This window comes from Halichoeres trimaculatus, unplaced genomic scaffold (genome assembly GCF_033239565.1).
Source record: "Halichoeres trimaculatus isolate MK-OKI-2021-1 unplaced genomic scaffold, fHalTri1.1 fHalTri1_scaffold_7, whole genome shotgun sequence".
In the NCBI taxonomy this organism is placed as follows: domain Eukaryota; kingdom Metazoa; phylum Chordata; class Actinopteri; order Labriformes; family Labridae; genus Halichoeres; species Halichoeres trimaculatus.
This window is the reverse complement of record NW_027437185.1, coordinates 12,872,679-12,886,765: the sequence shown is the minus strand read 5'-3', so window position 1 is coordinate 12,886,765 and position 14,087 is coordinate 12,872,679. Positions and strand designations below refer to the sequence as shown.

Sequence of the window (14,087 nt, the reverse complement as noted above, 5' to 3'; positions counted from 1 at the left end):
GTGCCCATGCAGGTTGTTCCTACCTTGATTCTTTAAACACACTGACAGAAAGATGAATAAGTGGAGAGATGGTGGCAGGCAGAGTTCAACTTGGCAGTCCAATTGAACCTGCCAGTGTGAAAGAAGGGTGAGGTGGTGCTGAGGGAGGCAGGGGGCAGCTGTTGTTACAGGGAAGGTGGGACAACAGAGGCGGTAAATGTTTGCACCTGGGTACCATTATCACCTGCAGCTCTTCAAAAGACCAGTGACCAGACCTCTCTCCAAAGACCCACTCACTCAGTTCTCTTGGAAAATGGGAAGGAAAATCTGAAATGGCTGCAGAGCCAACTATTTCTGATAAATACTGCGCTGGAGCTGCTGCAGGCTCATGATTTCTTTGTATTCAGGGTAACTTTGTTCGGATGGAAGCTGCGCTCACAGATTTGAAATCTATAGTAGTTTAGAGGCTTGTTTCTACTTTTTCAGTCGTGAAAACATTTGTTTCCTCCCATCTGATCCCATTTCCTCCTCCCAGCGCTGCAGCGTCTCGCTGGCTCGTTGTTGTGATGGTGTTTGGTAAAAGAGCCTCTATTGATAGACCTCCTTGTGTTTGTTTGATGTTCTAAACAGTGCGACATAATCTGCAGACGCTCTGCACTGATCCAAACCCCTCAGCCTTTCATGGAGCTTTCTAGTCCAAAGCATTTCAATTGCTTTTATAATTGAGTTTGTCTGCTGCCTCTGTGATTGCTTTGGATCTGTCTTTTGCTATCAAACAAGGCAATTACTGCCAAGTCGCATATATTCGCAAAAAAATATTTATTCACATCAAAATTTGCATGCAACTATTGCAAAATATTCTCCGGTCCTTTGCATGCTTGCAAGTTCCCGCCTCGCCATACATATGTAGTGTGCAACCAGCAGCCTAAAAAAAGGCAGCTATCAATAATTAATTAATGCGGGTTAATATGTTAACAAACTTATAGTGGTTGATAATTAGATGAGCCAGTGTCTGATTCAGACTTAATTACTAAGCCACTGTCTGTTCTGTGGGGCTTTAATGAATAATTAATCACAAGAAGCATGAATTATTTCTGCTTACCAAAGATCTACCAGAAATACACGCCCGTCCTCCTTTATGGTGCTATCTTGTATCGATTGATGATAACCATGTGATTGGCGGAAAATGAAAGCAAACAGCTTTTGTTCAACAGTATTGTAGTTCAAAGACGTGCCTGCCATGAGATAGAGAGGGCTGTGATGGCTGTGTAAAAGGTTCATGCCCGTGTCATTTTTTATGCATCTCTGAAATCGAATATTTTTCAGACACACAAACAAACTCTCACACACACACACACACACACACACACACACACACACACAGCATATCAGCATGATAGACTGTGCCATATCACAGGGCTGTGATTGAGAGAACAAGTTTATTTTCCCCCTTTAGTGCACATGGACAACCTCAGTGTCTTCATGAAAGTTGTGTCTGTGTTTGTGTGTGGGAGTGTGAATTTCTCATCTGCAGACACTCTGATTTATCCGCTCCATATTTGCATATGCGCACAATGTGATTAACTGCCATGCCTTATCTGTTCGCCTAGCTACTTCACAGCACGCACGCACGCACACACCCACACGCACCCAAACACAAGCCTGCACACGTCGGCATCCACGCACATTCACACACATTCACACTTCAAATACCAAACAGCATTGTGTGAACAGTACAGCCGGCTAAAGACTCTTTGAAACAGGGTGATGTTCAGCTTCGCTTGCAATTGGTCTGTGGCTGTTAGTGAAAGCGTCAGGCCTCCCCGAGCTAATTAAGTTGACTTTATTTATGGACACAGTCCCACACTGGGGCCAGTTGTTCAGGTGAAACTGTTCATCTGTCCATATTCACTTGTCAGTCACACATAGTTACCGTGTGCAGAAGTGCCATGAGCCATCATCAGCTACAGCCGGCATCATTTAGATGCTGTAATAATATGTCAGTCCATATCATTAACACCCACTGAGCCTGGGGATATGAGAGGGCAGATTAAATGACTTACTCTTCAGGCTGCTGGAAATCTCTGTCTGTGTGTGTGTGCATGCTGTATTTGTGTGTATACATGCTGTGTTTGTGGGTGTATAAGAGTCTCAGGTATGACTAGAACTTCCATACATTCATAGATTATGCTTTATCCTCCATAAACACATCCTTTGGATAGTCTGCCTTCTGCAGATTTTGTGCTTATTTTGCACTTAGGTGGATGTTTTCCTGGCTGACAGAATGTGATGTGTTTCTTTTCTTTACATTCCTCCCGCTTTCATCAATACAGGCAGCTCTTTGGCAGCTTTCCTGTCAACATTTGAAGGGTAAAAAGTACTGTAAGAAGGGAAACTTGAGCAACACCAGCAGGCTGACTTCCTGCACTCTTGAGGGTTCAGGTGTTAGCAATCAGTATGCACCACACACACACACACACACACACACACACACACACACACACTCGCTCATACAGATGCAGACACACTACATTCTGATCCTTCACAATCCAAACTTCTTTTTTCATAATTAGTACTTCTCACCTCACCTCATATCTCACCATACAAGTTTCCTCACCTGCCTCTCGCTCCCTGTCAGTAAAATCCCTGGTGACTCCTTCTCTTCAAATAGTCGTAATCAACACTGATGCACGCTTAGAGCCCTCTCTGAGGCATTAATCAGATTGGATTGTATTGCAATGCCACGAGGGGCCGTTATGCCTGATATTCTTTTGACAAGGACAGAGAACAAAGAGATTCTTTGAGAGTAATTGGTCTGTAATTCTTAATTGAAGCAATTCCTCATCATGTCCCTTTGTCTCATCACCACCCCTCTCTGCTTTCACACCTCTTTTGGCGCTGTCTGTTTCTCTTTGGCTGCCTCTTTTTACCCTAAATCTGAGCTGAATGTGAAAAGCATTACTTTATCATCTTCTCCTTCACTCCCCTCCCTCTGTTTTCCCAAGGTCAGTGCATCTCAGTCTAATTCACTTTTCTTTGATGATAAAATCTCGTCCAAACTTTAGCCAAATGTCTGTCTCTCTCCGGAGTTGAGATTTATCTCAATTATTCGTCCACTGGTGTGTCTGCCAGCTTCTAAACATGAGCAGCAGAGTGCCAGCCAGGTCCACCCAGAGAGAAACGGTAAATCTTTTGATGTCTTGTGAGTATCCATCGGCTATACCAGGAGGCTGTAAATTCTCTTAACGCAGCATACAGCTTTACCCACGCAGCAGGAAATCCAGTCCCTGACAAGAAAAATGTGGACTAATCTTCCGCCTTTTCAATAAACAAGGCGAAATACTCTTAAACAACACATAAACTGGCGTAAATCCTTTTGCCAATGCCAGGCAATAATAGCAAGCATTCTTCATTGTTATGCTTGAGCAAGGATGAATAAGTCAGCCTGGTTCTGTATTTATTGTTGATAGATTGGCAGCTGTTTAGGAGCCTCTTGTGAGAGCATTAGACATGCAGATCCAAGACAAGCATACTGAGGGTGTAAGAAAGGCACAAACAAAGGCATGAAAGAAAGTGTAAAGGGAATTTGGGTTGGAAGTCAGTAGTACAAGAGGAGAGGAGTAATATCCAAGAACAGAAAGGGAGAGAACAGAAATCAGTATTGAGAGAGAGTCCGGGCTGCCTCCTCATGTCCTTGTGCAGGATTTATGAGCTCTAAGATCAGGGAGAGGTTTAGGTTGCTGCAGGAGTGGGTGCAAAAGTGAAAGGACAGTAAGAAGGGGCCAAGAATGGTAAAAGAATATCCCATGTTTCAGACTGCACTTAGTGTTGAGATGTTCCTCCTGCAAAATGCCAGGTGACAAGGGGAGAAGTGGAGAGGCAGGAGGAACAAAGAGAAGACATAAAAAATGGGCTGAACAGAGAAAAATAGAGCCAAGACTGTACTGAAGGGTCAAAGGTCGTAGATTTGATTAGCTCTGATAACACACAGGGCAACAAAGAGTGAGCGCAGCAAAAGAAACAAAGCAAAGGACAAAAATAAAACAAAGGGAGCGTAGAAAGAGTGAAAAAAGAGCAGGAGATCAAGTTAGAGAGGATGGGAGCAAGGGAAAGCTACAGGAGGAAAGAAAAGGTGTTGGGGGGGCTGTGTGGGAGGTGTAATCTGTCTGTGTCAGAGGGATGATGAAGGGGCCAGGAGGGAGAGCTCCACAGTTCACCTTCTGGCCTCTGGAGGAAACACACTGACCCTGGCCCTCCCCCTGCCCGGCCCCCCCTTTCTGCACCTCCCCTCCACCTGCACGATTTATGACTCACGGGGTCGGTCCAGGGTTGCTCGGTCTGAGGACGTTTGCGAATCTCGTTGTGGTGGCCGTGTTGTGCTGTGTTTGCATGTGTTGTTGTGAGCTCACACGCACATGTTGAATGGAATCACATCTGAGAGAGTTATTGTATGTCATAGAGGATGAGACCTTAGTGCCGCCCGGGGGGAAAAAGGGCGGTGGTGATTTCTATCCAAGGCTCAGAAAGTGAGCACAGGCACATCCCTACATAATCTACTGTGACAGAGTTTAAAAGACTGACAGGTCGAGAATAAAACTACAGCAAATGAAACGATGATGGCGGATTGTGCCAGGGAGGAGTAGTTGGAGCTGTTCTGCATGCTGATGGTGTTGCTCCATTGTCTGTTTTTGTCTGCATGGTCAGAGCGCTCTTTGAATGGTGGGGGATACAGGGTGTATGGGTCATAGCCCTTTAATATATCCAGAGGTGAAATTTGTTAGATAATTGACAATAAGTTAATCAAGTGCCATTTTTATAACTAATGGGATTTCTGAAAAAAATCATTAAGTCATTTTAATGAAGATTTTAAAAAAGTATTGTTATGGTTCCAGCTGTCGGTCTCTGTTAGATAAACAGCAGGTTGGCAAAAACAGAGCAAAATAATAGGAAAGAATATGTAAACAAAAGGTACTTCGATGATTAAACTTTGTTCCCCAGGACATTTTAATTTGTGTTTCAATATTTTATATATTTAGGACTTGTTGACTCTTGTTGACTCTTGTGTTGTATGAAGTGGTGTCACGAGTAATGAGTGATCCTGATAAAAATGTTCGAAACTCAGCCCAGAGGAATGTACTGTTAACTCTTGGCTGATTGTAGAGTCAAATGAAGGTTCTTGCTTAGACACCAGCTCATGGACCCGGGATGCAGGGGACTAGTTATTGTTGATGGGCAGGAGTGGGGGATATAGCCTCAAAATTATATCATGATATTTTGTGGGAATTTGCTGTATCGATATTCATGATGTTATGGTATAAAAAATGAACAACTTACTTATAGTGGTTGCTGCTTCTGAATAACAGCATTTTTATTGCACACACAGTATGGATGACACTTTTCCAATCATTCACTACAACTACACAAGCTTGAAATGTTTACATAGTGAGTAGATCAGATCCAGAGGAAATCTGGCGTTTTGAAGGAGGAAAGTTAATCTTGAGGGTGAAAAACTTCAGAATCCTATACGATTCAACACATTCTTTATATGAGGACACCAACAGAAAGGAGAAGACATGGACTGAAGGTGCTGAAGTTTTGGGAGGGCCAGGTGAGCTTAACATGCTAATTAATAACCATGAAAGTACGTTGTCATGGGTGAGATTCCTGCAGGAACATGTGGTTCTCATGTGATCTCGTGATCTCGGGTATCCAGCCGCTATGGGCGCTGCCCTGCGCTCCACTGTGCGGTGCTCTAGAGACACATCCAGTGTAAATTGGCACGCAGCCAAAATCCGCGGACGTTCAGCTTGACCACACGTCTGTCGTAGAGGCAAAAAATTCCACTGACGATTACATAGCTTCCATGTCCTCCTCACATGTCTTCATAGCCTAGTTTTTCAGCTGTGTGTTTCAGCTTCAGGTGGTGGTACATATTTGTGGTGTTGCCATCCTTCGCGGTAATAGTTCTCCTTCACATTTTTCATTTAATGTGTTTCGCTGCGTGTCTGATCTTTGGTCAGTTAAACCTGTGTTTCTCAAATTGTGGTCCGTGGACCACTAGTGGTCCGCCAGTGCCCCCTAGTGGTCCGCAAAGACCGTGAGGAAATTGTGTTTTTTTAATGGAACATTCACAAAAAAAGAGGGGGTGGAGGTGTGAGTTGTTCGGCTTCTACGCAAATTGATAAAATCTACAAAAATTGTTTCATAAAAGCATTGAGTTATTTAATTTAATCTAAGTACGTAAGTATTTAAATACTAGAAATGTTAAGTATTTTGGAATAATGTATCAGTAATGTTATACTCAGATTTTGAGGTCCATTTTCCCCCTCATTCTAAAAGAAAACAAAAAACAAAACACCAAACTATGAGGAAATGGGTGCACGTTTTTACTCTGGTGTCTTTCATTTTGAAAAAAACTTGTTCTGAATAAAGGGAATTAAAGAAATAAAATATATAATTTTAATCATAAAAAATAATTGGCATACAATCCATTTTCAAAACAATCCTTAGTTGGAGCCTTAGCAAGTTGTAACATGTATGATTCTATAGTGTATGAGTTTGTTCTCTGGGGTGTTGTTCTGGGGCTGTTTAGCTCGTGGTGGTCCGCAAGAGTTTTCTGGGAGAATAAGTGGTCCTTGGTCTGAAAAAAATGGAGAAACACTGAGTTAAACCACCTCACATCTCTGAGGTAGCTCCTCTTTTAAAATCCTTTCTTTTTAAATTCTCATGGGAGGACGAAGTTGATGCTGCCATGCTACTTTCACTCTCGGCCATTGTTGTTTTGTACAGCAGGGAGCGTCATATGTCATTGCCCCTCTGCACTGTAGATATTGCGAAATGACAAATTTATATCCTCAAAAAAAATATACCAGTATTATCTTAGATGGTATGATATGGCACATCCCTGTTGATGGGTACTTTGGTCTGCCATCAGTGTATGATGTGGTGTGAGCAGGTGAATTTGATGGTTAGTGGTAGCTTTTATCATTCCCTCTCAGTTTTCCCGCTGTCACCACAAATGCTCTAATAAACCTACAGTTCAGTCTGCACTAACCCAAAAGCTTAACTCACATAGTTTTGTTGCTATGCTTTAACATGTCAGATAGCAGAGCAGAAAAGGGTGAAAAAAATCTTGCAGGGTTTAACAGAAACCAACAGCAGAGTGGCTATTGGATTTTGATTTATCATTTAGCCTGATACACAGTCTAAATCAATCCATGTGTCAGTCGGCACTCCATACCAACACGTTTACTGTGAGTACATTTAGAGATAGAAATGTCAATCTAATGTTATCTGCTTGTTTTGATCCTTTAAAGAATTAAATAGTTCAGGTTTTAAGACTATGTAAATACTGTTTGGGAAAAGTAAAGGTTAAATCTTTTCACCATGCTGCCTTTTACTGTGGTTTTATATAGCTAAAATCTAGCACTGTTTATTTGTGATTGATTGTGGCTTAGATAGGAATAAGTGGGTGTCTGAGGTGCTCTTTAGATAAAGGAAGATAATCCTAAACTTGACACGACTTTATGACAAACCATAAAATAAAAGTATTTAAAATGTTGAAGTGAGTTATGTGCACTGGAGTTGACGGCTTGGATTACTGAGGTATTGCTTATTGTCGCAGATACGAAGTGAAAGCAGTCAAGGAGAATTGGTGGCATACGTTATGAGAGGTGAGGGTTGAGTTGTGGAATATTATTGCTGGAGGAGTTGAGTCAAAGGGCTATTTTCTGTATGGAGATGAGATGAGGATGAAGGTCTCTACTCATCCATAACAGATGATTCATAGTCTGCCCTGACCTTTAATACCTGGACTTACCTCTCTTTCTCGGCTCATCCTCTGCTGCACAGCTTCACGGCAAGGAGAGTTCAAGTATACGCTGCTCAAAGCAAAACACACTCTCAGCTTGTGTGTGCGGCTGAAGTGCAAGCAATTCTGTGTGCTGGCAAACACGCACACATATGTTTGATACATGGATGCACATTTATAATGCAAGTTTGCAGGAGTCTAATGTCAAAAGTTCACTGCAGCACCCCGCACACATCTAATGTGACAAATAACTTCTTCCTCCAGTTGTATTGTTCTAATCCCTTTAGTGGGCTCGGGAATGGAAATATAATTACATTTCTGTGGTGCAGTGCCTTTGATAAGACAGCCGCTTGCTGAGCTGAATGTCTAACTGAGTTGGATTTCTCTTCCAAGCCCTCTTCTCTCTCCACACTCCTTCCCTCTGTTACTCACCGCTCTCTATCTCTTCTCCCTCTTTTCAGTTTTCACCTCTTTCCTTTTTTGTGCTCTCACCCCAACTCACTCACTCTGTCATCTCCCAAAGCTCATTCTGCCTCCCTCTCTCACCCATCCAGGTATTGCGGTGGATAAAAGAGGTGTTGTCTACTTTGTGGATGGCACCACCATTCAGAAGATTAATGAGAGGGGTTTGCTCTCCACTGTGATTGGCTCCAATGGACTGATGTCGACTCAGCCGCTAAGCTGTGACGCTCGTATGGACATCAGCCAGGTAAGCTAATGGAAGCAGTCGAATTCGAAAGCGAGGAAGCGAGCTGAGATGGCTTTAATTCTCGCTATTTCTCTGTGAAGACAAATCCATGACAATGAGAGATCTGCACATGTGTGTTGACTTACTAAATTTATACCTCAAAAAAAAAACACTGAATCAAAAATAATAAGCCTCTCTTTGTTTCCCTCTCCCAGTCCTTGATGGGTTTGTCAATCTAAATAACCCACTCCCTTTCACAGCACCGCTCTCTGTCCTCTTCAAGGTGTAAGTGTGTCTCTGAGTGTGTGTGTGTGTGAGAAAGAGAGTGTGTGGAGGAACCCAGAGACAGCTACTGCACAGATTTGATCAGCCAGCCTTCAGATCACTCTGCTGACTTATATCAGGCCTATTAGAGCACAAGATGAATTATAGATGAAGTGCTGGCTCTATAGAGTGATCTCTGCCCACACATAGGGATTCAAGTGCCTGTGTTTGTGTGTGTGAATATGTGTGTTAAGCCCTGGAGAAATCCCAGAGGTGATCTTATATGTCTTTAAAGGGGCCAGTGTTACCTCACAATCCCTTTGTTTGTCAGTTATCGGCCTCTGCAGCCCATCTGAGCTTGTCCCCTTGCATGCATCCTCATTTGTGTTTGTTCTTGTAAACGGTGACCTCAATATGGCTTCAGTATTGATAGAAACATCTGAAGCTATGGGGAGGCAAACATTGCTCCAGTAATTTATGCAGAATGAATAGCCAAGTGTTGGACCTTTTACAGAGTAACTCAAATTTGGATTCAAGGTAAAAGGGACTACACCAGATGACCAAGGAGGACACAGCTTCTTCCTATGCTTATGCTGCTGTACAGCATTTCAAACCATCAGTCCGTTCACAGTTTGTTCAGTTTGTAAAAAATTAACTCAATTGGGCCCAATCATAGACTGTAAAATTAATGGACGTAGCCTCCCTGACGTCACCTGTTTCTGAAACAGAATTTGAAGCAAATGGCCATATAGGTATAGTGGTGGGGGCTTTGAGCACAGCTATAGGGCGCCCATCAGTCACGTGACCTGAAGTGTGCCTCTGATTGGGCAAGCGTGTGATCTGAAAACCCTCTAAGGAAGTAGAAAGTTTAAAAAAATTCACTCCCCGCACTGTGTGTTGATAATAAAATCAGTGATTCAGACAGGAGACATTTTTTGAACCAGGCTGTAAACAGGTTAATTTCTGCTTTGAAAACAGCTTTTTTTGGCTTGGTGTGTATGTGACACTTGAGAAACACCAGATTTTAGCTTCAGCATTGTCTCACATTCTTAGGCCTGGACCACACAAATACGGATATATTCCTAAACGCACATTTTTCTGTCCAACTGAGCCTCTCAACTACACGAACACAGAATTTTTTTTTCAACGGATAAAAAAGTGAAGAAATGAAAAAATATCTGGATGAGTGGATCCATGTAGCGGTGTTAAACGGAGCTGGTGTTGACGTGATGATGTCAAGCGCCTAGCAACAAGTCAGTGTAGCAATGGCCAACAACAAGAACGATGGCTGACATTTACCACGCTTTTTCTGTGTTCTTTAGACTTTTTGCCCTCATTACAGCTCTACAAATGAATGCAATGTTTTTGTGTTTTTTTTACCATCTCCTTACTCCATTGATTGCTTCTTCTTCCTGTTTTTGACTTTGTATGATCATATTGTTCTTCTTCTATGGTTTTCACATTTTGCTAACCTGACACTTATCGGCCAGGCATGGCATTGCAGGCTTCAGAGGCGATGGTTTTCAGTTTTGCCTCTTCGTATGGACAGTGATATTTCTGCGGTGTGGACAAAGATTTTTTTTTTAAACGAGGACAAAGATATCCAGTCCAAAAAATATCCATAAATGTGTCGTCCAGGTCTTAGACCAGAGGTTGCTGCTTCTACCTAACTTTATTTTTAATGCACTTTAAAAACAACCACAGCTAAAACAAAGTGCTGTACAAAATCACACAGACTGAACAGACTTATTTAGCTAGTTAGCCTTAATAGTTGATGTGATGGAAGATTTATGTTAAGACAGAAGAAAGTGACCCGACTGTCACTTTTTCCTGTTTTCTAAAACCATTTAAATTTCTTTTCCCTGATGTGTTACGTCACAGCAGTGTCATAACGCCCACAGTGTCTGCTGTTGAGACCTGACCACAGAAGTGGTTTACGCAGATTACTTTCTCTAGAAAAGAAACCGCACACTCTGCAGAACTGCATGTCAGCCTGCATGTCAGCTAGGCCTTCTCTGCAAAGAAGAAGACGTTGCAGCCCAGGGGCGCAGGGTCAGGAGAGGCAGGAGAGATAGAGTCTCACCTGTCATCATGAAGAGTAAAAATAAACAAGTCATGATTAAATAATGTTTTCAATTTAGTTATCTGGTCCGTGCTTTAAATTGACTTTCTTTTTGATTACAATATGTCCATAATTTCACAGTCAAAATTGCTCAATTTGCATACTTCTTGTTCAAATACAAGGGTGAGACACAAAGTGGGGCCTCGAGCAGCCTTCTCACCTCAGATTGTGCAATTCCTCACACACTGGGTTAGGGCTTGTGATTGGCATGTGCTTGTTTCTGTCTCTGTTTTAAAACATTTCTTACATACACTCAGATTTTCCATAGTCAGGCTTATTTAATTTTCATTTCTGTATTTGTTATTTAGTTTTGCTGATCAGATGAACCCCTAGGCAGACAGAACTTTGTCTCACTGAAGGAGGAGTTTGTGAGCAGCCTCACCTCATGTTGCTGCAGTTCTTCTGCCCCCAGACGTAGCCAGCTGCTGTTCCAAAATGAAGAGTGCACCAGCAATCCGTTCATTCAAAAGTTTTACTTCCACTGAAAGCCAAACATGGAAGGTATTTTTTACAACCAAGGGGCAACATGAAGTTTTTAAAAATGAAGGCTATGCAGAAGTGCTAAAGGCTGTAGTTCATCAAGTGTCCTCTTGAGGCTGGCTGCAGAAAGAGCGAAAACCACATACACACCAAGCAAAAAAAAGGGCTTTTACAGCATTAAAAATCATAAATATAGTCAGGTTCAAAGATCAGCTTTGGTCTGAAGAGCTTGTTTCTCTCTCAGCGCACAACGTCAAGGTGGTGAAATAAAAAAAATAAAAAGTCAACATGGCCACCTCCGATGATTGTATTCATTACCATGTTCAGAAACAGATCAGTGATGTCATAAAGACTACATCCTATATACAGTCTATGTAGATAGCCTTTAAAAAGTCCCACCAATCAAAACCAGATCTAATTAATGAAGAAGGACCAAAACCGGAGCTTAAATTCTGCTTCAAACATCAGGTCAGACGATAATTTTTATTGCTCACCTGTGATTCATTTAACAAGTGTGAAATAAGAAAATTTTAGATAATGATAATGTCTAGAGAGAAACATTTCACCCTCTGCTGGAGAAAAGTGGTATTTTTTTTTCCAATCCCACTTAAAAACAGAGACTAAAATGAAGAAATTGAATAAAAAAATAAATAAAAAAAGATTTTTGGACAAAGAACCTCAATTTTGATATTGTCACACACAAAAATCCAGATATACTGGTGTTCAATTTTTCTTTCACCCCTAATGGTCAAATATGTCCCTACAAATAATACTTTTTTTACCAGTTTTTAATTGTCAGGCTGCCACACCTTCCTGGTTCAGCCTTACTTCGCATCTCTGCCGTCTAAACTTTTACAACACTGATGTTTGCACTGATTCCTGATAGACAGGTATTTACTTCACATTATGCCTCTATCTTTTGAGTCATCAAAGAGCTAACGCACACCTCTAGGCAGCTAGACAGTCAAATTCATCCATCCAACAGCGGTGATTACTGAAAATAACCAGACTGTCTGCACCTACGACTCTGCATAGTCCTGTAACAGCAGCCTCCTCTACATTATTCACTGAGTCAGATCTTGACATATGGTGCACAGCTGACTGATCCCTGCTCACTGATCACTTTGGCTGAGCTAAATGTCTGCCATTTCAATTAAACTTTACTCGTGCCACACAAATATCTAAGGAAACAGCCAATGTCTATCTAATTGATTGAATTAATAAAAATAAAGGCTCAGGTACGTGGACTGTAATCATAGATGACATTGTGTCAATGAGAAACTCAATAATAACTTAAAGCTTTAAAGCTGGTTACCTGCCTCTCTGGATGTTGACATATTCTGATCTATTAAAAGTGCTTGGCTGCTCAGGTATTGCATCAATACCCGCTGTGTCCTTGGTTGTCCAGAATGCCTCCACACCAATTTAAGGGGGCCAAGGTAGTCCAAAAGTCAAAGACAAACACCACAAATCCATCTATTGATTTTTTTTAGCAACATTTTATGTTTGTTCCAGTTTGACTTTGATTTAGCCAGTCCATCTCTGTGCACAGCTCAACTTAACTTGTGAAAGTGATTGCCTGCCATCACTGCAAAGTTCAATATCATGAGGAGAAGAGATTTGATGCGCGTCCTCTTTGGTTGAGGACAGAGTGAGTCCTGCTTGATGAATCTCTCCACCTCTTAAAATGGGATTTCAAAGTGAACCCTCTTCTCTCTCATTTGACAGAGCCTATAATTGGACATGTCAGTGGCAATTTAACATGATCCATTTATTTACCAATCCGCCCTCAGAGTCATCAATCACCGGACTGATCCTACAGACGCATCACCTCGTCTCAGAGGCTTGCAGTTTGAGTGTTTGTTTGTGTGCGATAGGCAGGCGTGTGGGTGGCAGAGCACTGGTGTAGGTTTGTCTGGTTTTGACCCCCACAGTGTTAGCGGGCAGGGAGTGCTATTTGAGCCGGCGGCGATCATGGTTATTGGCTGACATTTGGAACAGTGCCGAGGCGAGCTGATGTGAATCTTGAATAAATATGGGGAAGGCTCCCTGCCCGCCACTGACCTTTGCATGCGCAGGGAGGGTCAGAAGGCCTAATGCTATGTTATTAAGGAGATACTATGTGTCTCACCTGTGGCTGAGTCTTGTGGGTGATTCCCTTCAAGGCTTTCTTGTTCTTTTGATCAAATTTTATTTACAGACACACAGTGACTCTCAGTGTATGGTCTGTGTATGTGTGTGTCAATCCACAGGTGCGTCTGGAGTGGCCAACAGACCTGGCTATCAACCCACTGGACAACTCCCTCTACATCCTGGACAACAACATCGTCCTGCAGGTAGGACACACTTCTGAACACATAAGCATATTTGCTGTTCCCCATTGTAGAAATCTGTTGTGTTGTTTTTTGACAGACTTTTTTAACCATACATAGCACAGGCAGAGGGAGTAGTGAAATATTTCTCACAAATTGCAGTGCTGTCACTTCAGGTGCATTTAGAGCCAGTGTGGCTGCTCAAATAAAAGAAAGGGGAAAATCACCTTGTTAAAAAAAATAACATGCTATCAACAGTCTCTGGAGCAGTTGTTTTGAAGAAAGTGTCACTCAGGTTTTGCTTATTACCCAAACACTTGTTCCCAGAAATTAATGAATTGCCTGTTGGAGTATGTTTCTTGTAAAACTTAATGAGTCATTAGATGAGGCAGGCTCAGGTTTGGAGATGTTTGGTGCACTCGATAAACAGAG

At 42.1% G+C, this 14,087-nt stretch overlaps 1 protein-coding gene across 1 annotated transcript in view; it reads left to right on the top strand.

Annotated features, from left to right (window-relative positions):
* The window catches only part of tenm1 (teneurin transmembrane protein 1), a 206,940-nt gene that overhangs the window by 168,660 nt on the left and 24,193 nt on the right, over positions 1–14,087 (top strand). Inside the window, exons 23-24 of the mRNA XM_074674832.1 lie at positions 8,344–8,498; positions 13,596–13,679. Of these exons, the coding sequence (XP_074530933.1) occupies positions 8,344–8,498; positions 13,596–13,679 (239 nt within the window). The remainder of the gene's footprint in view (positions 1–8,343; positions 8,499–13,595; positions 13,680–14,087) is intronic.